At 38.6% G+C, this 27,658-nt stretch overlaps 1 protein-coding gene across 1 annotated transcript in view; it reads left to right on the top strand.

Annotated features, from left to right (window-relative positions):
* The window catches only part of LOC122808699 (alpha-2-macroglobulin-like protein 1), a 1,234,219-nt gene that overhangs the window by 497,412 nt on the left and 709,149 nt on the right, over nt 1-27,658 (top strand). The window contains exon 12 of the mRNA XM_044079685.1: nt 11,412-11,624. Coding sequence (XP_043935620.1) covers nt 11,412-11,624 — 213 coding nt within the window. The remainder of the gene's footprint in view (nt 1-11,411; nt 11,625-27,658) is intronic.

The following is a 27,658-nucleotide window of genomic DNA, read 5'->3' as shown; positions in this document are numbered from 1 at the left end:
TGGAGCATATATAAGCCTAGCTCAAGAAAATTCCCTGGTGTCACGCCGCCCAAAGTTAGATCCCAGTGCCCCTGTCAAGCAAGGCCACTGAAGTGATCCCCAGGGTGAACTTCCTATTTCCCACCCATTCATCAAGATTTCTTTTAAAGAAAGCCAGTGAAGTGCTCTGCTTGATGTGAATAGGAAGTTTGTTCCAGAGTATGGGAAGTCTCTGGGTTAGGAACCTGTCCCTCCAGCATGTTTTGTTTATTGTGGTAATGAGATTAAGGTAACTCAGTCACAGTGCAATAGTCATAAATGTGTCATTCTGGGCAATAGTCAATGTAAGTCTTTAATGCAATGTCTTATCTCAGTACTGTGCAATACTCAAGCAAGCAAAAGGGACATGTGAAAACCAAAGGAGTTGCTGTTTCAGTCTATATTAGAGATAAATTCACCTCACGTCTAGTTAGACTGGACAACTCCATGGAGTTACTCCAGTTCCAGGTTATGGTGGGTAAGGCCCCCATTCAAGTCCTAGTCAGTTATAGATCCCCTCCATGGGTGACAGCCTACTTAACCAAACTAAAGACAATCCAAAGTTTACCAAACACAGTGGTTATGGAGGATTTCAATTATCTCACCATCAAAAGGGAAACCAACTCTAGCCCAAACTCGCTAGCACAAAAGTTCCTTCACTTTGTGAATTCAAATGCCCTGGAGCAAATTGTCCATACCATGACAAGAGGAACAAACATTATAGATTTGTCTGCACCAACATGTCAAACAGGTGCACTGCTGCAACTGTTGGACCCTCATTAATTACAACTGACCACAGATCAGTCATCTTCGAACTGACACTAACACCAAAACTCACAAAGGGTGAAATCAGACTAAGAAACTTCACTAAGGCAAACTATACCCTCCTAGGTGAGGTGAAGGTATAAATGCATTCCAAGCCCCACCCCAAGCTGAAAGTAGTAACTGTGCTGAAGCTTACACCACAGCACTGTACAAATATCTTGCATAAGTGTATAAACTCAGCTAAACCAGATAGAATCAAAGCCAGAGCCCCAAGTAAAATCAAGCTACCATGTTGGACTGCCAGCATCAACAAACTCTAAAATAATTGCAAAATGTTGTTGTCCAGGAAAATAAAGATAAGGATTTAACAATGGAAAAGTAACATAATTAGCCTTAACAGGCAAATAAGACAACTTGTCAAATCCTCCAAATTGTCCTTTTAGAGAAACATAGCAAGTACTGCCAAGGATAATCATAAGGCCTTTTACAGTTATGTAGGTAACTAAAGAGTAGGACCCAAACATGTGCAGAACTGGTGACCAATAGCATCACACACACTGACTCCACAAAGATAGCACACCTGTTCACAGATAGGTTTGGCAAAAGTTTCACTCCCCTTATCCCCTCCAAACTTACAGCACACCGTCCCTCAACCCCCTCGACCTTACATATCTGAAGAACAGTTCTTCAAAGCCCTGTCCAAGGCAAAGAACATGGCCTCTCTGCAACCAGATGACATCCCACAGTGTCTCCTAAATAGGTTAAAACATGAAGTAGCATCACCAATAAGTGCCCTTTTCAATCATAGCCTAACCACAGGCTTTGTTCCTGTGGAATGGAAAGCAGCTACAGTTATTCCCTTACAAAAAGGTGGTCTAGCAACAGACCCATAAGCCTGACCAGCCTCATCTGTAAGGCCATGGAATGTATCATTATGGACCTCATAAATAAAGACATAGGTGATTTCCAAACCCTGGAACCTACCCAATTCAGTTTCATGAAGAGCAGATGTTAAGATAGACAATAACTGAGTCAGTCTCTTGGTAGCAGTTCAAATCTTTATTTAGCATACATGCATGTGGGAGACAAAGTTTCAGCAAAAGAGTCTCCCCAAAGTATTAAAATCAACAGCTTATATACCTTTTAATGTGCAGCATCAGTAGTTTGTTAAAACAACAATGTATAATAGTCACCAGTCAACTTTGGACAGGTTTCAAGGCTCATAGCTTTAGCACAATAATATTCTTGCTGCTAGGCTGGCAGTTTCCTGAGACAAGACCCTTCCTTAAAAGGACAAAAGCTCAAACAGCTTCTTAACACATGTCCAGCACTTTTTCATTTCTTTGCATATGCCTGCAGTCATGTACTCAGACCCTTCTACAAAAACATATGTTCTTGTACATTTTCCCTTGCAAAGATCATGCCTGTTAAATCTGGTGGATTTCTTTGAAAGTGTTGCCAAGGCCATTGATGTAGGTAAATCTGTGCACACAGCATACCTCGACTTGGCAATTGCTTTCCACGCAATCCCACAATCAGGCATTACCAATAAAGTTAGCAAACTGAATGCAAACCCCTTCATTGTAAGATTGGTTGCCAACTGGCTCACAAACCGGGCACACACTATCAAAGTGGGTAACTCCACATCAACCAACAGACCTGCTAACAGCAGGGTGCCACAGAGGTCAGTGCTGGGCCCCTTACTGTTTGGTATATACTTCTTAGAAGTTCATGGCGAAACTAAATGGTTGTGGCTGACCAAGTTTGCAGATGACTGCTAGCTAGGTGCAATCATTAAATCCACAAATTATGTCAGTATACTCTAGGATGATCTCACACAGACCAACAACTGGTGTATTAGTCAAAGTCTCAAACTTAATGCAAAGAAATGCATCATTATTCCCTTTGACACAAACAATGCCCCTTCACACTGTCAAATCAATAGCAACACCCTAAGTACCCATGAAGTGGTAAGGGACCTGGGATCATAGGTTGACCATGAACTTAACTTCAACCACCATGTGTCTACCATTGTAAGGAAAGCTTTCCATGTAGCTCACTTGATTAATAAAAGCATCACCTCGAGAGCAAAAGAAGTTCTAGCCCTCCTATACTCAGCACTCCTATACTGGGCACGTATCTGGCCCATAACTGAGTATAACGTCCCATTCAGTATGTACCATGTTAAGCATTTACAGCAATTAGAGACACCTCAGAGGTTTCTAACAAAGAAGATCAAGGGCCTCCAGTATGTGCCTTACATGGATCGACTAGAATCCCTGTTACTATACTTTGTATCATATAAACTTCTTAAGGTAGACTTATGCTTGGCGTACAGAGCAACCGAAGATCCAAAACTAATGAACTTACTGCACATCTGTATATCAAATGGGTCTACAGCTACCCATTCTAGGGACTTAAATATGGCCTGTGACTTAAATAGGACATGCGGGAGGGACAGATTTTTCTCTCAGTGACTGCCACGTCTTTGGAACAGGCTACCAAGTCATGTGAAACAGAGCACCTCTATGACACTGTTCAAGAGGAATCTGGATGAATAGATAGGGTGCTGTAAATTCTTACCAGGGATAGTGCTGACAACCTTCCTGGACATGGGCAGTCATTACAAAATGCAATCCTGGGTGTTGACTAGTACCTCTATGGTTTTACATCGGGTTGAAATGGCTAGGCTTAAAATTACCTCAGGGTCAATAGCTTAGTAGTTTCCTATGATCCTTTGATCCTATGATAATAAATGTTAAAGTGAGTTTAATTTATGTGTAATATTAGGATTATCTATCTAGAACACTATGGCATATAGTAAGTAGTTATATATGCATTAATGTCTTGTCATATTAAGTCTATGTGATATCTGCACATTTGAATCTGGACATACGTAATTTCATTCAGTTTTTGCAGTTGTGTGATTCTGAATGACACTAAAGCTTACTTTGACTTTGACTTGACTCTGACAAATTGAAAGCTTTGCAATTGGTTCTCACTTCATGGGAAACAAATAGGCTGGGAATAGCTCTGTCATCAAGAGGAATAAATAGGCCAGTAGTTTGTAAAAGGTCATATGCCATAAAAACATAACTTGGCACTTTTGAGGGAACTTTTCACAATAAGAAAGTAAAGGAATAGATTCTGGCACATGGCCAACTGAACTCTTCACAGGGTTAGGGCACATGTCCTGAAGAAAACAATGGTGCTTTGACAACACCTAAGCACTGGTCAACAACAAGAAATAATAAGCTCAATACTGGCCTAAACACAGGGAAACAACTTTCTTTATTCTCATAGTAATGCCAGGTTCTATGCATGGCTGTATTCTGGGACATTTCTCCATTACCTTTACTATATAATTATCAACATTTGGAATATGTCATTTAATAATATGAAAGTCTCTATCTATATGGTTGTCATCAACTTATATGTCAAATAACATAATTGTCACTTGTGTTTGCATTATCTTATTGTCTGTGATTATTTTCTAGATATGTTTTGCATTGATCTAACCTTCAGTTCATAGGTTCCTAGGTAGGTACTAGGCTATTGGCCTTAGGGCCGCCTATATAAGCCTAGCCAAAAAGGTAGCCTGGCTTTCGCCACCCAAGAAAATTATGTTCCTGTGCCCCTGTTGAGCAGAGCCACAGAGGTGTTCCCCGGGGGTGAATAACTTATTTCCCATCCAATCATCAAGATTTTTCTTGAAAAGTGCTAATGAGGAGCTTTGTTTGATATAGATAGATAGTTTGTTCTAGAGTATGGGAAGTCTCTGGGACAGGAATTTATCCCTCCAACATGTTCTGTTGATTGTGTTGACAAGGTTTAGGTCCCTAGAGCATGTAGCTCGGAGGGATTGGGATTTCTTTAAGTGGTAAATAAACAGAGATCTCTCAGGGTAAGGTACCTGCTTTGTCCCCAAACGAAAAATGTCAAATGTCAATATCAAGGTGCAGGTACTCCACGACTATCGAAGCCAACCATCAACCAAAAAAAGCAAAAAATCAATAAAAAAATGTTTATACTTAAACAGCAAAAAATCTTTATTCCATGGGTTGTTAGCGCTTTCACGTCTACTCTGGACGCTTCTTCAGAGTTTTTTGAGATGGTCTGCATAAGGCATCTGTTTGAGGCTGGTAGTCATCTTTGTGAGGTATTTCTGCAGACTTTCCAGTTGTTATAGATGTCTTGTGAGGTACATACCAAAAGGGGTGTTGTACTCTATAATGGGTCTAATGAGTGATGAGTAGAGGGGAACAATGACCTCATTTTTCCTGGATGAGAAAATTTTTGCAATGAGGTGTGCCACGTAGAAGGATTTCCTAACTACTGTGGCAATGTGATTATCAAAGGAGAGACTACTGTCCACCTGTGGCTCAAGGTCTCTTATCACACTATCATTGTTAAGTAGACTACTGCCTATGTGGTAGTTTATGGGTACAGAGTTTTTACCAAAGGGGATGACAATGCACTTTTTGGCATTGAGCTTGAGGACATGACTTTGACACTAGGCATCTGTCTCAGTGAGGCCCTTTTGTAGGATGTCCACATTGTTAAGAGTTTTGATTATGGCTCCTAGTTTGCAGTCATCTGCGAACTTCATTAGCCAAAGACCTTCTGTGTTAGCCTGTACCTCAGAAAAGTAGGTACCAAACAGGAGACGACCCAGGACTGAACCCTGTGGTTCTCCACTTGTCTCTGGTCTGAAGTCGGATTTGGAGTCTGCTACTTTCACAGTGTGGGTTCTATCAGTGAGCCAGTTGGCAACCCATCTTGAGACATAGGAATTTATACCTAGTTTTGTGAGTTTATCTTTAATTCCAGAGTGGGGGATGGTATCAAATGACTTGGCGATATCTAGATAGGCTGTGTGAACCACCTTACCCTCGTCTTCAGCTTTGGTGACTGCTTCAAAGAAGTCTATCCAGTTTAGGGGACATGATCTGCCTTTTACAAACCCAAACTGGATGGGGTCCAGAGTTTGAAGATTACCAATGTCTTACCAATGCTTAGGTGGGGTGCCAGTTCATTCTGTAGTTCATGTAGAATGCCTGGGATGTTGTCAGGTGCCATGGATGGTGTGTTCTTGGCTTTGGAGAGTGTGTTTTTTTACCTGAGCAGCAGTGATTACAGGAACATTGCATCCTTCCCCTATAGAGATGGGCCCTTTAGAGGGTGAGAGGGCAGTAAAGTTAAGACTGAACCTATCTGCCAGGATGTTGGCAATATCAGTTGGTTATGTATATTTAGTGCCATTGTGCTATAACTCAGAGCAGATCTGAGTGTTGCCATTGAGATTCTTGAGATAGTTATAGAATGCTTTGTGGTTGTCTTTAGAATCAGTGGCAATTTTGTTTTCATAACTAGCTTTGAAGGATTTTATGAGGGATCTCAGCTTCTTACTGAGGCTGACCAGGGAGTTCCTCCAATCATGGGATTTTACTCTTTTTTGCAAAAGTTTCTTTCTTCTGTTGTCGAGTTTGTTTATGGCAGGGGACCACAAGATTGACTTCCTTTTTTTGGAGGATAGCATCTTGGTTCTGTTAGGGATAGCACAATCCATGCACTCATGTAAGTGCTTATAAAGTGCATTTGTGTAGGATTTAGCAGTCATACCTCTATTGTACATCTGCATGGGTGTCATGATGTTTGCTACTTCTGTCTTAAGAAGCATGAAGTTGGCTTTGGAGAAATGTTTTACTGTGGTTTCCCTAATGTGGGGAGGGGGCGGGATGTGGATTTCTAGGGTGATTAGTTTGTGATCGCATCTGACCAACGAGGAACTGACCTCTGGTGTGGAACACCAGTTGCCCATGTTGGTAATGACCAGGTCTAGGATATTGCTGCCCCTGGTGGGGGTGTGGCTAAGTTGATCCAAGGCATTGGAATTTATGAATTCTAGAAAATGTTGAGCAAAAGTGTAGTTTTCCCAGTTAATGGTGGGGTAGTTGAAATCGCCCATTATTAGGGTGTTGGGTTGTACCCTAATATTCTCCAGTGTATCAATAAATGAGGAGTGAGATTCCTGAGGCATGGTGGGGGATCTGTAGCAAGTTATAATTTGGATTGCAGTCTTGCCCAGAGTTAGTTACACTTGGATAATCTCGGATGCATTATGCTGAGCAACTAGCCTGGAGGTGTGGATATCCTTAATGAATATGGACACGCCTCCACCTTTCGTGTTTTGGTCTAGGTTAAGTGGCCGAAAGGTGTGGTATGAATTATAGCCTGGTAATGCAGGGGTGCTCTCTAGACCCTTGAACCAGGTCTTTGTCACTGCACAGATGTTGATGTTCTCCATTTTAAGGAGTGCCTCGAGTGAATGCATTTTGAGGTTTAGACTTCTAGCATTGAGTAGCATTGCCCTCAGACTTTGCTTGCTTGTACCTGCTATGGTGGTGAATTTGTCACTTGAACCTTGCCTAAAAAAGGCACTATAGGGGTGGCAAGAGCCTTAGCCAGTATCTGGAATCCCAAGGGCAAGTGGTGCAGGCCATCTCTGGCAAAGCATCATGGTCTGTCGCTCATGTCATCCCAGGCAGACAGATACTGGATCCCCTTAGAATGACACCAGAAGCTTAGCCAATTGTTGAAGTCAATCATTTTGTCCTTGTACTGTGATATCATTCTGGGCAATTGCCGGATACTTCTCAGGGCTAGGGTCATATGTGCCTGGGCTACAAGATCAGAGAGCTCCTCCCTGTCTGTTATCATGTAGTCCAGGACGGTACATCTCAGGTCATTCACACCAGCATGGACAATGACAGATTCATGTTTGTATGTGTTGTGGAGTGAACGGAGTGCATCCTGGCACCCAATAGGCAGCTGACAGTAACATTCTCCTTGTTTAGCCCGGTGAGTGGAACATCAGTGTGCCTGACTATAGAGTCACCTATGACTAGAGTGTTGGGTACGTTTTTTTGCCTTATGGAGCTGTGGTTGAGTGGCACACTGAGTTTGAGGCTATGTGTCATTTGGGTTGTGTTGCGGGGTGAAGGTTGCTTGCATTTCTGCTGTAGAGGTCTCTTATGTTTGAGCAGATGTTTATTGAAAGCCCTCATGAAAGTAGGTGCATGTTTTGTGTTTCTATGTGTGTGTTTTGGTGGTGTAGATTTTGAGGGACTATGTGATGAGTGTGGTGTGGTGCAAGTGTATACCTTATCCTCTTGACTGTCTAGTCTAGTCTTGGGTCAAGAGAGCGTTGCTTCCAGTTTGGCTATATAAGTGCATCTCTCACGTGTTGGATGGTAGGAGGAGAGGGTTGTCTATGTACATTAGGCAATTGCTGCATTGCCCCAAGATGCTGAGATTCATCAGGTAGACAGGAGAAAACACCGGGAGCGGACCCTTTAGACATGCCTGGATAGGTGCTTATTTATTAAGTACTAAAAACTGTTTTCCTCTAGACAAGTGAGAAAAGTTGAGTGCTGTAGTAATTTGCAGCTTATTTAGTGGTTACGAGTTCTGAACAAGTTCTGAGCTCAAAGAAACAGATTTGAATGCTAAAACTAAAAAACTGGCTAGTTTTAAGGGAAAGTTTGAAGAGCAAACTTTATGATGCCGGGAAAGTTTAACCCTGGCGATGCATAAAGTGTATTTTTTTTTAATATATTAGTAGCAAATGAGCAAACTGATTTAAACAAATTAACCAATTAACCAATTAACCAATATAAAGCTAAAACCTAAGCCCCGTTCCAGCAGTCTTCGATCAGACAAGTTCTAACTGCACACTCCTGCCCCTAGAGTGCAGGGGAAACCTTCTCCAAAAAAAGATGGCCTGGATTAGTGCTCAAGTTATGCAAACAAAGCTAGATGAACAGGTCTGAATTTAATCTATGCTACAGCAAACAAGGCATACCAATTTCAGAAAGTAACAGTTCAAATAAGCAGGCACAATAAGCCTTTAACCAAAAACTCCCAGCTCAGAAAGGCAGAATCTATCCTCTCCTCCCACAAGAGTGCAGAACACACCTTCTTAATGTAAAATAACTGGCCCGAAGCCCAAGTGCTTAAACCAGAACTAACACTCTTTTAGAGTAACAGACACTAAGCCTTCAATCAGCAACTCCAAACTGTTTCAAAAGTTCATTTGACAATTTTCTTTAGTTTGTGAAGTTCCTTGTTATCCTGTCTTGCTCACCCTTCAGTTTTGCATTTGATCTCTCTATTATTTGCAGAAATGCATACTTTTTCTGCAGTGACTTTGCATTGTCTGTTGATAAAGAAAAATGTTATATTTCTGAAGTGTAGCTACCCTGGACACAAAATGTTAGGAGGTGCAGTTTAGCATATGTCGGTTGTTAATTGCTAGTGCAATACTGACATTCACAAGTACATGCTGATACTGCATTGGTGGTCAGGGGTGAAGTACTTCCGATCTTCATGCGTACTATAACAGGTAGCAAGCCGTTTTCTGCAATCAGTTTGTCAATGTTTAAGAAACAGAAAGAGATTCTTTTTGCCTGCTCTTCACCTTAAAGTTGAGGGGAATGTCAAATCACAGACTGGTACCCACCACCAGAAAAGGGAGATATAACTAGGTTTTTGCCCATTTCATTGACTGAAACATTATTTGGATTATTGATATGAAACATCAGGCTGAAGGCTTGAAGTTGTTTTTGTTAAATCTGTTATACATATTGGTCTTTAGACATTAAAACAGTAAGAGAGTCAGTCCACATGATACAAACAGGAAAATGCTTCTTGATTCAATCTTGGTTCGTTTTCACCTCTTTTTATTTGATTACTTAACTTCACATCTTATCAATATAAATAAAAAATTAGTTATACTTTTGAGACTGATGAAAGTTTCTGAACACATATATTTAACAATTCTCTTAAGAACAATGTTATTCTTTCAACCCACTCCAATTCAGTTTTTGAACATATTCATCACATCACATTTTTTTTTAATTTCTGCCTCCAATCATTTTGAACCACAATTTAATTCTAAATCTAGAAACCAATGCTGTAAACATGCTTTATCGTCTTTGTGTATTTCGGCTTTTCCCGGTTAGGGGTCGCCAGAGCGGAACTCCGGTCCGCTAATGATTGGTAGTTGATTTTTACGTGCTGAGTTACCAGCCCTGACGCACAACCTTTAACGAAGGTACGCCCATTCACGCATGCTTTATCGTAGTTCTTTAAAAAAAAAAAAGTAAATATAGATTTTAAATTCAACCTGAAATATTATACCCCAAGCTTTCTGCTACATTTAAGTATGGCTAATCATTTTAGAAAAAATGGTGTCATGAAAATGTACCTTTTAAATGTTTATGCCTTTTAATATCATAACAAGAATGGACCCCTTTTCCTATTTCATGGCATAACTAAGGATCTGAAAATCAGTATTACTTCTATATTTGATGTTTGTTATGCATAGCACAGCTGTAAGAAAGCCAACAGTGCTTCTTTTTGTATTCTATATGACTTTACATGTGTTACTGGTACATTTAAGTATACTTGGAAAAGTTTTTATCAAGCCATTTGCTCCTCCTACTACTGGAACTGTCTGTGTGTCCTTAAACTTCATTGCTATAATTTCTGGCATGCTATTTTATAAGTTTATGTCTTTTAAAGTAAAAGACTCTGTAGTCACTAAATGTAGCACTTCAATAATTACTTTTGCTTTTGAATTTTTTTAATTGCCTTTTTCATTTTCAATATCTGTTTTTCCTACCTTAAATGTTTTAACTTCTGGTAATTCATCATTTTAAAGAATTATTTGCAGTTCATGTATCCACTGCTTCTCAGCAATGTTTTGTATATTAATCTTTGTCCAGTTTCCATAGTAACCACCTTGTTACATTATCCTTCTTTTCTGTATGCAAACTATCATGCATAACAATCTCAAAGCCTGGGAATAACTATTTGCTGTATGATTAATATCCTTATTCAAGAAGGGCACTACTGTAATTCACTGTATAAATATAGGGGATCATAACCGAGTCAAAACTCATAACTCACTTATATGATTGAGGCATGGATGCCACTAAATTCATCTATTTAGCTGAATCTTGGCATACATGTCAAGAACATAAAATACACAGTTACAATTGATGATCCAGTCATAATTCTTTGTAGCGTATTGAGATTTAACTTCTTTATGGTCTACAAATTAGTCCAAAATTAATTAAAACAAGAATGGGATGAGTTGTGTTGGCTTTGAAGGCCAAACGCAATGTGCAGGGGGGGGGGGTTGATGATCGGGGGTGGGGGTTGATGACCTTACATGTTCCACGTGTAATGGGAAGCTGTTTAACTCAAAATGCCCTGTGTAGTTTAGCAGGCAGTGGGTAGAAACAGGATTTGAAATGAAGCCATTAATACTGGCCGCTGCTGTTTAATGGTCAGTACTGTCTGATTTTAGTGCAGACCCAGCCATAACAGTACATAGCATGTACTTAAAAAAACTTTAAGCATTGTTAAGGTCATGTAGTCAAGCTTAAACTTTATATTATTTATCCATTTTTTAAAAGAGCATAATCACCGTGCTCCATGCAGTACAATTATATTATGCGAATGAAAATTATTTAAAAAATAGCTTATTATGTATTTGTTGGGAAGACTTTTAACTTACTTTCTTGTTCTAATAAAAATGTTTGCAATTTTGTCTTTTTCAGGGAAGCTTTGCACCTGGAAATGCATACTATTCTGCTGAGTACATTGATGCATACCTTACCCTGCAGGAATTCTACTCTAACACAAAAAGCAATGTGTTAATTAAACGACAATATGAACAACTAAAATGTGGTGTGAATGCCAGCATAACTATAAATTATTTATTTTCCATCGATGAAGTGAACACCACCAAAAGCCAGTTTATCAACTATGTGGTAAGAGCGTAACATAACAGGGGGTAAACAATTCATCTGTAGTAAAAGCATTGTTATTACCAAAAAATGTCACTAATAGCTGATTTTAAAAGACTATTGTTAGTAATCTTTAACTTTCATTTATTTGGTAAGGTTTTTAAGAAAGTCATTTATTCACAGTCATGTCCCAGTTCAGCGTCCAGTGATCTCTTTGACTGATAACAGTCTGATTGAAGTACTGAAACATCACTAATTCAGGTTGTTAGTGACCTTCTCATGGCTGGAGGCCAAAGGCTGTATTATGTTTTTTTCCTACATTAAAGTTAGCTATGGTGACCCATGCACTAGTACTGTTTAGGTTTGACTATTATACTATCCTTTACCTTGATAGTCAGATAGAGATTTGGCATAATGGTACAGAATTTTAAATTCTATGTTTGACTTTCGACTTTGAATTTTTAATCCCATTACATTACTCCTTTGACGCAGGATCTACAATAGCTGCCAGTCACTCCCAAGCCCATGTATAAAATACTTGTTATAGGTTCATCATTTTATGGGCAAGTAATGGGAGAGCTGCACTTGTGGGTCATTAAAAGCTTAGCCAGTTTCCCATTTTATGCTTGAATTAATCTATCCCATTTAGTTAGTGATTGGCATTACCCATCCCTTGGTTGAAAATTTATTTAGCTAACACTTGTTGACCGGGAAAGTCTGACTAGGACAGAGCCTATTTTTAGTGGAGGCCTGGGGAGAAATGCTCCAAACGCATGCCTTTGGAATTTGATAGGAAACTGGAGTACCCAGAGGAAACCCACGGGCATGCAGGGAGGACATGCAGACTCCAAACAGAAGGCACCCCAGCCAATAATTGAACCAGAGAACCTCTTGCTATGAGGTGACACCATTAACCACTGCACAACTGCGCCACCAAAAATAAAAATAATTGTATATTATCCCTAATGATAATAACTAGGACAATACCATAGGTAATTTGAGGGGACAAATGCATAAGATAAAGCATTTAGAAACTGCCTCTGTCCAAGAAAGATCCATAGATTCATTTATTTTACTTATTTATGTATTTGTGCATTCATTCATTTATTCATTCGTTATAGGTCCATAGGTAAATATTAGGCTAGCTGCCCTTGAGAGCCATTTTAAACCCAGCCAATTTTCCTTTTTTAAGCTGAAATTAATCTAACCCATATGGCTAGAGATTGGCCTTACCCATCTCCTGGTTGATAATTATGGTGTATATTACCACTAATGACAATAACTGAAATCATGCCATAGATATTATGAGGGGACCACACATGGAATAAAACATTTTGGAGATGCGTCTGTCCATTAGTAGTACAAGGGACAGTCCTGGGGGAAATTTTCAGTTTTCCATTCATAGATCCAAGCTACACTTGAATATAGACAGGAAACGAGTTTTGTTTTATGTGGATGGGGGAGTCTGTTCCAGATCAACATTTTCCTCTGTGAGATATACTTTCCTCTCCAAACCTTTTTGTTCATGTTGTAGAAGTATAGATCTCTATACTTAGCATTTATGATCTCATTTGACTTGCTTATGTGCAGTAAATCCATCACTGGATCATCCAGTATTGGGTCAATGGATGCCTTGTACCTTAGCAGTCTGTAGGATACTGACTATAGTGACAGGCCTTTGAGTCAGTTGAAGTAGGATGTGTTAGTTAGGCCTTGTATCCTTTTAGTGAGGTGTCTCTGTAGATGTTGCAGTTGTTGCATGTGTCTGGACAGATGCATGTTAAAGGAGGCATTATATTCCATGATTGGGCTAATGAGGGCTGAGTAAAGGTGGACAATGACTTCCCTAGATTTAGACACAATCCCTTTTTCTTAGGACTTTCTTATGACAATGGACACATGTTGGCCAAAAGTTTGGTCACTGTCCACATAAGTTCCCAAATCTTTTCTCCATGGGCCTCTGCTGAAAAAGGATATTTTGTCCAGTCAGACTCTCCCAGTAAACAAATTTAAAATAAAATAAATAAAATAAATAAACTGGGTCATCTCTTAGAGGTGTATTGTCAATGTGGTAGTTTTCTGGGGTAGATGATTTTCCAAAGGATGCAATATTGCATTTTTCTACATTTTCTGGCATTTAGTTTCAGTTCATGATGTTGGCACTTGTTATTTATTTGGTACAAATCTTCCTGCAGGGATGGCTAAGTCATTTCAGGATTCAATGACTGCTTCTACCTCACAGTCATCTGCAAACATAGTCAGCCAAAGCCCTTTGGTATTGGCTTTTACTACAAAAAAAGTAGATGTCAAACAGGAGAAGCCCCAGCACAGAATCATGGGGGACTCCACTGGTGACTGGTGTCTTTGTGGATTTAACTTCCCCTACTTTGATTTCCTGTGCCCTATCTGTGAGACAGTTAGCAGTCCAGTAAGTGACATAGGGGGTTATTCCCAGTTTCTTTAGATTTTCCACTATGCCTGAGTGGGAAATTGTGTCAAAAGCTTTGGCTATGTAGAGATATGCAATCTTTTTGTGAACTGACCATTTGTACAATTTAGATAATGCTCATTTGAAATATATTTGGATCCTTATGCTCATAATCAATCTCTCAGTTCATTAGAGGGGACCCTGTTTGCCATTCCAGCAACCCATTTAAAAACCTCAGGCAGGGTATGATTTGCTTACTTTGTTCAGATCCCCTGATATCAGTTATCTTCCGTAATTTAGCTGCAGTGCTGATTTCTCATTCCAGATTCCCTGCAGTTTCTTATCTTTTCAGAAGTTTCTTCCTAAATGGTGCATAGAAGAGTGATTCTTACTTTTGATATACATACCCCACTCATGATGTTTATTTTATAGTTTGTTCCTTGTGATTTTTGTAATTTGTTGTTTTGTAGCTTGTACAATTGTTTAGCTATAAGCATTTAAGACTGACAGATTAATTTGCTTATTTGTTAATCAATCCATCACTAAAATTTAGCTGTCTTCTGTGCTGCTCTTAATAGCATGCATGTTTTATCTAAAAGCATTACTATTAAGAAATGATGCAACATTATAAGTTGTATGTGTACTATACCTTTATAACTGGTGGGCTTGCATGCCTTGCGTAGTAAGGCACACTACCAATTCTAACCTAGATGCCACTACCTTCTCCACTTCTGCACTTGACTTTGCTGGTCTTATCTCACATCAGGCTACACTGCCATTTGACTTGCATTTATGTTTTATAAAAAGATTGTAGGAAGTCGCTACAATCATTTCTTACAGTTCAAAACTATTTGTCTATTGACTGTATTTACATATTTCCAATATTAACTTTCTTCTGTAGCTTTCTCAGCTTACTCAAAGTAACAAGAGTTATTACTATCTCTTATTTTAATTTCATTTTCCCTTTGTTGTTTTTTTTAATCATTAGCTTCAAATTTAACTTTATTAGTTTGATTGAGCCATAGTCCCTTTCATATCTTTAGCACTAATAAACATACATATCTCTCATATTGTATATTCCGTATCATAAAACATTGAAAGGGTTACAACACTGATTTTCTTCATAGTTATCCCAAAAATACATATTTGATAATTTCAAAAAAAAAAAAAAAAAAAAAGGAAAACATCCTATATATTCACACACTCCTTTTAACCACTTTTTTTGCAATGCAAAATACCACACAGCACAGGACATTTTTCCTAACTACCAGTATGCTCAGGTTTATAAAACCTTTCCATATAATTATGCTACACTTGCAGCTTCTTACCTTGAACCTTGTGCAACACATCTTAACTTGCTTTAAGTCATCAATACATTGTCCATAATTAAGTACTAATGACTGATGTAGCTCTGAAGGCCAACCATCAAGTTGTAATATTATTTACAGCAATGCAAGAAATTTAAGCTAAACAATACCACAAGATGTATCTTATTCCAGCTCCTCAAACATGCGCCTTGTTTCAGAACAAGAACATAAATCAGGAGTTTCAGTAGCAGAAGGAACAGGAACACTGTAAGCCACATTATCTATGTCATTATGCAGATAGTTAGCTGAGACAATTTGCGTGTGGAGTAGTGCAGAACCCTTCTCAACCTGCATAGGTATTTCAACAGCACTAATGGTAAAGGAATACAGTGTAGTAACAAATTTGCAGGGCAAGCAGGTTTATGATATAAAGCTGTTTTTGTGTTATCCACAGAATCAACCACACTTGATATGGTAGCAGTTTGCAGTCCAATCAGAAATGTTTCCTGTGTTTGCAAAGTCTGCAGGTGGGCTTGCAACCACGTGTTCCTGCTCCCATCACCTTTCATGATGTTTCTTAAGAAACTCCTTAATCAAGTGCCCTTTTCGACAATTCCACAAAATCTTTTTGTCAACAACATGTTAAGTAGATGCATTAGCTGACCAGTTTGGATCTACATCTAATCACCGAATTTACATATAGCTGAAACTTAGTACGCCGAGACCAGTTTACCGAAAGCTCTATCAGCTGAAAATACACTTTCCTGAACTTCACATTGCCGAATTGTAGATTGCCAAAAACATTAACTGGTGAATGTGGCAATGCACACCCTTAACCCCTGTAACTTAAACCCAGTGATACAATATCCACAAACTAGCAGAAATATAAGAAAGTAGTGCATCTCAACGAACTACACACTTGTAATCACATGGCTTTAATGCAGTATTCACATCTTCAATAAAGTAGCAATCACGGATACATATTCAGCATTTGAATACTGCTGCCTGTTTTCAAATACACATTTAAATCATTCCTGGCATTGTATAATTTTATATTTCCTTGGTGATCATACCTCTCAAGTGTAAATCATTATGAGGAACGTACCTCATTTGGGGTCATAAAAAGTTCATGTTCCTCGAAGTTCCTCAAAGTTCCACATTGAAAGAGTCTGTCACACATTCAGTGTTAAAAAGTGAAATCCATGGTAAATAGAAATTAATCGTATTAATTCATTAAAGGATCTTCTTTATGAGTAAAACCAGCATATTTTAACCATCCTATGACCTTCCTAGTTGAAACTGTCAGTAAGCCATTAGTATGTGTTCCACATTTTGCCATTTGTTCCTCATCATGAAGGCGAGTGTTCCTCATTTTGGAGATGGAAGGTTGGGAGCTATGTTGGTGATGAAGGACAAGCAACAGACATATGAAGTTGCACTTCATCCACTCTATTTTGTTTACGCACAATGGAGGATGTAATAAATAAATCTGTTACATATCTTCCCACTAAACACTTGACTCTCCTGTGCCAGACTTCGACACTGTTTTGTGTCCTGAGTAAGAACATTTCATTTAAAACAGACACATTCTAAAACAATATTGGAAATAATGACTGAAACCTAACACAAGTAGAAGTAGGAGTAGTACATTTTCTGGTAAATATGTCATCAAAGTATCTGACTAATTCTTTCCTTTCACTTGGAAATTCTTCTTTCAAAATATTGAACATAGGTATTACCTCACTTTCCTCCAGAAAGGCAAGAGCAGCCAACTTCTTCACATGCAACTGAAATGTCGTACTGCTATTATACAATGAACTTAATCCCAATGATTGAACTTTATGCCATAAATTCTGGTTAAAATGAAAGAAGCACCCTTTGCTCACCACCCCAGTGACATTAATCTGCAAGCTCTTTATGGCAGCTACTTCAGAATCGCATAATACATATTTGCAAGAGACAGTGTTACCTGTGTTGTTTAAAAACTCAAATAAAGCATGCCACATAAAATTGTAAGATCGTAATTACTATTTCATCTTCAGACAGTACACCGATGGCACAGATTTAGTGTAAGCACCATACTTTATTAGACCATGTATTGTATACAGTTTTACAAACTGTTTCTTTAGTTATATACATTCCATCCATCAACCAAATTGCAGCTTTGCTAAGATCTTTCAAATTTTGCTCAGTAGTAAACATTACAACAATATTCTCTTCATTAGAATCTGGTATTCTTTTCATTAAAAATTGTCCAACTTTTAATGGAAAATCAATTGTATGTAAAGTGTTCAATATCAAACTTGTACAGTTATTATGAGCAGATGGCCTAATGCACACCTTTCTAACCTGCTATAACAATGCTTTTCTCCTGGGTAACATTGCTGCAAATTCAATTGAGGAGGACGCGATTGCATCGTCTACAACAGTACATGGTGTATCCTTCGATAAGGCAGCTTTTTGTTTTATAGCACTACAAACAGTATATTTCTATATTTCTGATGGGACTCCAGTATGGTTATGACCTACTGATTTAAGTAATTCTTCACCAGTTGTAGCACAAGTTGTTACAGCTTTACATTTCAAAACGTGCTTAAACTTACATAGCCAGTATATTTTGTACTTTGTACTTTTGTTCAGATGGTATAAAAATCCTTCAATAATAATCGTCTCTACCTCTCTAAGACTTCTCTGTACTGTAAATGCATCCTAAGGTTCCAGGTGAGTCACTTACCACATTCGTCATGATGTAGGCAGGTATGATGTACGATTTAGAGTAAATCAGTGTTCTTTATATACTAAATATGCTGGAACTACTTTATACATTCAATTCGGCAATGTGAAGTTCAGCAAAGTGTATTTTTGGCTAATAGAGCTTTCGGTAAACTGGTGTCAGAGTATTAAGTTTTGGCTATATGTAAATTTGGCAATTAGATGTAGATCCAGCAATTTACTAAATCTAAAACCAGCCATTCAACCATCCCACAATCTAGAACCCATTTTTACCTCTACACATATCAGCAAAATAAGTACTGGGCAATTTGATCCACAGCATTGTTTTAATAAACTACTCACTAACACCAATACTCCTAAACTACAAACTTACACATAATTTAGATGAAACACTAATCAGGCCATGGAGCGGTATGTGCACTGTCCAAATAGTGCCTGCAAAGAACAAACACAGTTGCTTCATTTTCCAAATATTCATTAAAGAAAGGTTCATTACCAACATGTCTGCTTCCCTAATTTGCAAAGCCAGAACCCAAAACATTTGTTACTGATTTATCCAAAAAATGTTTATCTGAGACTACAGCAAATAAACAGTGACAGTTAAATAAATGTCTGTGTGTATCCAGTGTTGATGGTGTGGACGTTTCTTGCTTACCTGTAGCAACATATGAGACCAAACTCTTGCTCCTCAAATCAACCATATCATCAGTGTGCTGCACTGAATAAAAACAAGTATCTTCTCTTGTCTGTCTCTGACTGTGTCAACTTCTGAACTCCATCGTTTGACCTTGTGCCATTCTCAAAATCTCTTCTAAAGTCAGCACTTTCCTTATTTAAACACTGCATTATAACACTTAAAAAACACTTATGGCGTCATCCTCTGCCTGCACCAGCCCATTAATTGTGAATTTGATGTTTCTCCTTCCTGTCTCTGCAAATTAGTCAAGTGCCGTTTAATGATAGCTCACCACCTTCCACTTCCTCCTACTCCTTCTCATTAGGAACTCCCTCCTATTGGTCTTTATGACAGGAACAGCAAATATGCATGTGTGAAGATAAGAAGACGTTCCCTCAGCAAATTTCCCCCTAGTCAGTACTGATACTTTGGACTCTCATGAAAAGAATCAGTTGGCTTCTGCAAATAACCCTGCCAGCAAACTATAAATAAAACACAATAAATATTGCAAGTTTGAGATACTATTCAAGTTGTGAGTACAATGAGTAAAACTGCATATAGTGAAAGCTACAAACACTGAACACTACAAACCAACAAACTAAAGATAAATGCCAGGCTGATATCTAAAATTCAAACAAAAGTAAAACATAGAAAACCAGAATTAAGTCGCAGTCTCTGTTTAGCCTAGGTGTAATAGGCCTTACACTGTGACAAAGCCATCCAAGTCAGTGAAGAGATGATTCCATACTAGTCCAGTGCATGAACTCAGCAGATCATAACAACCACAAAATGGACCATACAAAACCCTGGGAAAATAAACTGAAGCCAGTGAGAATGGAAAACAGGGTAATTATTAACAAAATTACAAGGCTACCTCAAACTGACTGGGTGGCACAGTGGTGCAGCGGTTAACATTGTCGCCTCACAGCAAGAGGTTCTCTGGTTCAATTCTCAGCTGGGGTGCCTTCTGTGTGGAGTTTGCATGTTCTCCCTGTGTTCGTGTGGGTTTCCTCCGGGTACTCCGGTTTCCTCCCACATTCCAAAGACATGCATCTGGAGCATTTCTCCCCGGGCCTCTGCTGAAAACAGGCTCTGTGGAACCTAGTCAGACATTCCCGGTCAACAAATGTTAAATAAATAAATAAATTACCCTTGACCTATTGCACAGACTACACAATTTCTTAAAACAGCCACAACAAAGTCCAGCTGTTATGAAATAATTTGAAACATGAGTTCAAAGACAATTCTAAAATTCCAAAGAAAACCAGGGCACAGACAGTTCTACAATGATTTCACAGTATATCCTATTTCTGTCTCATCAAAGTTCAAAAGGATAGCACTCACACCCCAGTCAAAATGCAGACTCTTCAAAGCTCACTAACTAAAGTCCTTCATAAAAGACAGCCTCAGCAAAGTGGAGCATATGAGAAGAGTAGCAGTCTGCAAGTCTGAAGCATTTATAAGGTCATCAAAAACACAACTGTCAATCAGCAGTCATCTCCCCAACAAGTGCTACATTGTGGTGAACAAAGCAGCCACCAGAAAAGTTGATATCTTGAGAAAGAATACAAATACACTAGAACATAAAGATTATGTTTAAAGGTATGAAATAAACTTTCAAACAAAAAAGTTTCTTGCATTTTTACATGCATAAGCACTTTTAATATATGAAATCAAAAGTGCAATTTACAGCCTTTCAAAAATATAAACTTTAAAAGATTGCTTCCAAGTGCAGAAGACAAAAGATACTAAGCCGTGTTTATGGCATGAATATTCCTAGGCTGGCAGGAGGTACATATGTCACTTTGGGTTCCAGTTCTAATTATGCTGGATTAGCGTAGGTAGGTAATTGCAAATTAGTTATGTAATTGACAAGCTGTTAAATTAATAGTTTGGCAAAGAAATCACTAAACACTTTTTTAAACAAAAACAGAAGGTTGTTGTGGGCTTTTAGCCATGATTTTTGACTACAGGTTGCAAAATAACATAACACTGTAACCAAGCTTGTCTGTAAGAGGCAGCTGCTGCCGTCTTTAGAGATGCATGTAATTTTTATTGTCCTCCAAGAAATGTCCTTTATTTAATTATTTACTTATTTATCTATTTATTATTTATTTATTACATTTGTTTACCAGGATAGATCAACTGGGCAAATATCAACCCATTTTCAGAGGAGACCCAGGGAGAAAATCTCTAGAAAAATTCCATCATTACATAAAGAACACAGTAAACAGACATATACAAGTAATCAACAAATAATCAAATAAATGGCACTGTGGAAGAACCAGGATCACGTCCAAGTGAACCAATTTAAGTTTTAATAAAAATCAACAAAGTACATTACATAAGTGCTTTAACTTTTTCACCGCATATCTGTCCTAACACAGACTTCAGATGAACCAACAGTAATCATCCCCTGTGTTTAAATAAATACCCTTTTACCCACAAAATGTCTTAAGTAACAATTAAAAACAATCCAACCTGTTCTGTAACCATAACTACAAAAAATCAGACACCTTTACCACTAGATAACTATTATTATACAAATATATTAAAATTCTATTCTCACTATATACTAAAAGATTTAACATTTTTTAAACAAATTTTATTAAAAAAGTCCTAACAAAGATATAAAATATAAAACCATAAAACTAAAGATAAGAAATCTATTATTCCATTATCCTATCAAAATTAATCGAGTGTCATCTAGTTAGTTAAAAGAGACTTTGCACCTATACAGTCTCCTAAGCACCTAAAATAGTAAAAAAACACATACTTTTGATATGAATAAATAACAGAAATAAATAAATCTATATATTTCAATAAAACGTATAAAATATGAGACATAATTATTGAGAATATATATATATATATATATATATATATATATATTATATATATATATATATATATATATATATATATATATATATATATATATATGTATATATATCTCGCCAATCAAAATATAATGAAAAATATTTGGTACTTACGTATTATCGCAACCATATTTTCACGGTTACGAAGCGTGCATACCTGCAAATAGACATCTGCCTGAAATACTTCAGCCAGCTGGTAATAGTCCTTACTAATGTCCAAAATGTTGAAATGACTTTCTGAAAAGGCAAACCTTACACAATGACATGAAGTATCCACCCTAGTAACACCTGTTGGCATCTTGATAGTAAGGGATATGTAATGGACGTTTTCTTCCGTTGTACGAGTCTTCATTGAGAATCAGGGATTTACACTTCTTTTGGCATCCTGTCATGTTGTAATGTATGCCATTTCTGAAAGTAATGTAAACTTTTTGGCCCATTTCTAAAGATTATCATCAGCATTTGCAAGTGTTTCAGGCACTTATTCCTGCAGGAATGCGGTTTCCAGTTGTGAAAGTGAAACGACACTGCAGAGCTGGGACCTCCTATGACAACACTGGGAAAGGTATTCATCTGTTCAAGGAACAGTGTAGTAAGTGTTTGGAAAGTACAACACCAATTTTTGCCATAGTAAGTATCACAGAAAGGGTTACATGGAGCTTCATTTTCCTGATCCTCCTTCCAACATGAAGGAGGATCACAGTTCCCCTGCTGTACTGATCAGTTTAGTACAGCACATAGTTGGATGCTGCCATGCTTTGTAAAAAAAAAAAAAGTGATGTATGACAAATGGTGTCCCTCTTCCACTTGTATGCAAAAGGGCCACTTTCCTTTCCTCTTCGTGGTTCACTTGCACAAGAAAACCGAAAAAGGTAATTCGGAGTTTACATGGCCTGTTACACTTACGCATACAGGCCCGTCTTATAAACATAATGAGTTACACAACGGAGCAAATGTGGTTGTGATAATATGTAAGTACCAAATATGAAAACTGCATTCAAAGCCTAGCTGCTCTTCATTTTAAAATTGGAACTAAAGACACATTTTCATTATGTCCCAGTGTTCTATTCACTTCTAATATTAACTGTCAGTAAACCTCTTTATATTCTATTTTAGTCTTGCAAGGCCCTCTTCTAACATCTAAGACGACTTCCTCAAGAAAAAAAAACATAAATCCGGCTTCTTTGCAACTCACTGTATGTTTATAAAGTGTGTTTTACCCATTTTTAGTTTTAACATTACAAAATGTTAATAAATTCTTCTTTTAAGCCTGTGCTCAGTCTTTCTTATATAAAGCACATCACATTTCCCACAATGGGCAATAGAAATCTTCCCAAAATTATAATAGTTTGCATGTGTCCTACCTATTATATGCTTGTTCCTACTTTTAATAGGTTCATAGGTTCATTAGTGTGTTCTAGGCTAATGGCCCTGAAGCCTTTACAAGCCTAGCCCATAGGATTACCCTGGCATCATGCCACCCAACCTTAATTTCCAGTGCCTCTGTCGAGTAGAGCCACTGTTGTGATCCCGGGGTGAATTTTCTATTTCCTATCCACTCATCAAGATTTCTCTTGAAGAGGGCCAGTGAGGTCCTCTGTTTGACATGTATGGGAAGTCTATTCCATAGCATTGGCAGTTTCTGGGTTATGAACCTGTCCCTCCAGCACATTCTGTTGATTGTGGTAATGACACTGCAAGAAACTCGAGCACCAGTATTGTAGGTAAAAAACAAACTTAAGAAAAAGTTGACATTAAACGCAACAGAATCCCTTGGTATTAATGAACATTTATCCCTACGGCCAGTGTTAAAACAGAAAGCTAGGAAATTGTAATTTAGAATGAGAATTATTACATTAATTCCTATGTTTTCAGTTTACACATTCAGTATTTTCCTGGGTATTAACCTTAGATGTATTGTTGTCCTGCTAATACACTACTTGAGTATGTATATTTTTAATATATTTTAGTGAACTGTATTTTTAAATGTTAATTGGATACTAATTAAGTACACATTTGTATATGAGTGTAAAAAGGAGGGAAACACAACAGTTTGATAAAGTCTGTTATGGTTACAGACGAAAGCACTTATTTCACTCTTGATTTTTGGAAGTCATTATATTTGCTGTGGAATTCAGTTAAAAGAATGGTGGAATTAACTTTTTTATGTTTGGATTACATCCTTCTGCTTGGAATATTGTATGGTGCATTAATTTAAGGTGAGCGGACAGACACTTCCTGGGATTGTGTTTTTCTAATGATTGTGGTAATGAGGTTGAGGTCTCTGGAGCATGAGGTGCAGAGGGATTGGGATTTCTTTAGATGCAGCATTTCTAACATAGCTGGGTCAGACATGGCTTTGTAAGTCAAGAAGAGATCGCCTGTAAGTAGGCGATATGAGACAGAGAATAGTTGGAGTTTTTTGAGTCTGTCTATATAGGACAAGTGTTTAAGGCCTAGGATCCTCTTTGTGAGGAACATTTGCAGCCTCTTCAGTTGTTGCAGGTGTCTATTGAGGTACATGCCAAATGAGGCATTGTACTCAGTGAGTGGCCTAATGAGGGAAGAGTAGAGGGAGATAATGACCTCTTTCTTCCTGGATACAAAACCCTTAGTAATGAGATGTGCCATATAGAAGGCCTTTCTGACTACAGTGACAGTGTGGTTGTCAAAAGAGAGGTTGCTGTCAACCTGTGTTCCCAGATCTCTTACAACACCTTCTGTGTTCAGTGGACTACCACCGATGCAGTAATTCATGGGAACTGGGTTTTTCCGAATGGGGATGATGATATATTTTTTGGCATTGAGCTTAAGGCCATGGTTCTGACACCAATCGTTGGTCTCAGTGACGCCTTTCTGTAGGATGTCAACATCACTTGAGGAGTTAATAATGGCTCCCAACATGCAATTGTCTCGAATTTTGTCAGCCAGAGTCCCTTCATGTTGGTCTGGATTTCTGTGAAGTAGATACAAAACAGGAGAAGATCCAGCACCAATCCCTGTAGGACTCCACTTGTGACTAGTTGGCAGTCTGACTTGGAGTCAGCTACTTTCACACTGTGGGTTCTATCTATGAGTCAGTTTGCAACCCACCTAGTGATATAGGGGTTGATTCTTGGATTAGTGAGTTTTTCTATTATTCCTGAGTGGGGAATGATATCAAAGGCCTTAGCCAGATCACGGTAGGGTGTATGAACCACCTTGCCTTCATCCACAGCTCTGGTGACCGAGTCAAAGAAGTTGACCAAGTTGAACAGGCATGATCTACCCTTTACAAAACCAAACTGTGTGGGATCCAGACTTTGGAGATTCCCTATATCCTTGTTCATTAGGTCCATGATGATGCGTTCCATAGCTTTGCATATCAGACTTGTCAGGCTAATGGGGTGATAGTTCCCAGGGTCTATAGTCAATCCTCCTTTGTAGAGAGGGATGACTATAGCAGTGCACCATTCACTAGGGACAAAGCCTAAGGTGAGGCTGTTATTGAACAGGGCTCACAGGTGAGGTGCCAGTTCACTCTGTAGTTCATGTAGAACACAGCCAGGGATATTGTCAGGTTCCATAGAAGCTGTATTCTTGGCCTTGGACTATGCTGTTTTAACCTGTGCAGCAGTAATACTGGGTGCCTGGCAATCTACTGGCATTGTGATTGGTCCTTTGGGGGGGTAGGGGTAAAGTTGTCCCTGAATTTGTCGGCCAGTATATTGGCAACACCTGTTGACTTGGTATAGGAGGTACCATCGTGCAGTAGCTCAGAGCAAATAGGGTATTGCCATGGAGGTTCTTTGCATTACTATAGAAGGACTTGTGGTTGTCTTTACTATCTGCTGCAATTCTGTTTTCATAGCTAGCTTTAGAGGATTTGATGAGGGATCTCAACTTTATGTTGAGGCTGATAAGGGAAATTTTCCAGTCTTGGGACTTCACCTTATTCCGCATCAGTTTCCTCCTTCTGTTGTACAGTTTGTTTATGGGAGGGGACCATCAGATTGGTTGCCTTTTTTGGAGGAGATCATCTTGATATTATTGTTTATGGTGAGATCCATGCATTTGTGTACATGTTTGTACAATGCATTGGTTCATAGGTTCATAGGTTCATAGGTTCATAGGTTAGTACTAGGCTATCAGCCCTAGGGCCTATACAAGCCTAGCCATAACAATTCCCTGAATATTTCTTCCCACATTATTTACTTTCCTGGACCCCTGTCTAGCAAGGCAACTGACGTGATCCCTGGGATGAATTTCCTTTCTCCCATCCAGTCGTCAAGGTTCCTCTTGAAGAGGTCCAAAGAGGCACTCTGCTTGACATGTATGGGCAATCTATTCCAGAGTCTGGGGAGTCTCTGGGTCAGGAACCTATCCCTCCAACATGTTTTGTTTATTGTGATGACAAGGTTTAGATCCCTGGAGCGTGTAGCTCTGAGGGATTGGGATTTCTTTAAGTGTAGCATGTCCAACAGCTCTGGGTTTGACATGGCCTTGTATGTTAAGCAGAGATCGCCTCTGAGTAGACGATATGCGACAGAGTATAGCTGGAGTTTTTTAAGGCGGTCAGCATAGGGCATCTGCTTTAGGCCTGTGATTCTTTTAGTGAGGTATTTCTGAGGCCTTTCCAGTTGTTGCAGATGTCTTGAGAGGTACATACCAAATGGGGCATTGTATTCTATAATGGGTCTAATGAGGGATGAGTACAGTGGGACAATGACCTCCTTTTTTCTGGATGAAAAGCCCTTCGTGATGAGGTGTGCCACATAGAAGGATTTCCTGACTGTTGTGGCGATGTGGTGTATGATTCAGCGGTTATGCAACTATTCTCCATTTGAATGGGTGCCGTGAAGTTAGCCACTTCTGTTCTTAGGAGCCCAAAGTTAGATTTGGAGAAGCTTTTTCATTGTGGTTACCTCTGCGGGGGGAGTGGGTGGGAGGGATGTGTACTTCCAAGGTGATTAGTTTCTGGTCGGATCTAACCAGGGAGGAGTTGATTATTGGTGCAGAGCAACAGTCACCCATATTAGTAATGACCAGGTCAGGGATGTTGCTACCTCTAGTGGGGGGTAAGAACAAGCTGGTCCAGGGCATTGGAATTAATGAATTCCAGGAAATGTTGGGCAAGCATATTGGTACATGAGTAGTTTTCCCAGTTAATGGAGGGGTAGTTGAAGTTGCCCAGTATGAGAGTGTTAGGTTGGACCCTAATATTCTCCAGGGTGCTTAGGAACATGAAGTGAGTGTCTTGGGACATGGTTGGAGACCTATAAAAAGCTACGACCTGAATTGCTGTCTTACCCAGTGTTAGCAGCATCTTCAGTATCTGTGATGCATTATGTTGGGCTACCAGTCTGGAGGTGTGCGGATCCTTTATGTATATGCAAAAAACACCACTTTTGGAGCTTCAGTCCAAGTTCTGGGGCCGAAAGGTGTGGAATGAGTTATAGCCTGGTAGTGCAGGGGTGCTTTCTGCTGCCTTGAACCAGGTCCATATTATAGCACAAATGTCAATTTTCTCCATTTTAAGGAGTGCTTTAATGGAGTGCATTTTGAGATTTAGACTTCTAGCATTGAGCAGCATGACCCTCAGACTGCATTTGTTTGTAGCTGCTACAGTGGTAATTTGGTCTTTGAAACACCACCTAATATACACAAAATCCATATTTAATATATAAGGATACAGAGCACAGGTACCACACTTATAGGTTCCAAACTATTTTTTGCTTGACCTGTTAATATTTGGTTTTGTTTGGCATTATATCTTGCTATATATGTGTTCAAGTAATCAACAAATTTTCAGAATTTAAACAGAGAACCATTAATCACAGAGTCACGTAGGGTGATACAAAACTTTGTTTACGGTGAAAAGTACCAGGAAAAAAATTACGTAAAGAACATGGTAAACCAAAGTATACAAGTAATCAAAATAGGTATACAACTAATCAGAAAATATACATTTAAGCAGAATATCATTAATTAATAGCAACATCATGTAAATTGCTATGAAAAGTACTTGGGAAGGAACTTGATAGACGGAGAAAAAA

Source organism: Protopterus annectens, chromosome 8.part0 (assembly GCF_019279795.1).
Source record: "Protopterus annectens isolate FY-2018-M chromosome 8.part0, PAN1.0, whole genome shotgun sequence".
In the NCBI taxonomy this organism is placed as follows: domain Eukaryota; kingdom Metazoa; phylum Chordata; order Ceratodontiformes; family Protopteridae; genus Protopterus; species Protopterus annectens.
The sequence above is the reverse complement of the archived record's forward strand: the minus strand, read 5'-3'. Positions and strand labels throughout refer to the sequence as shown.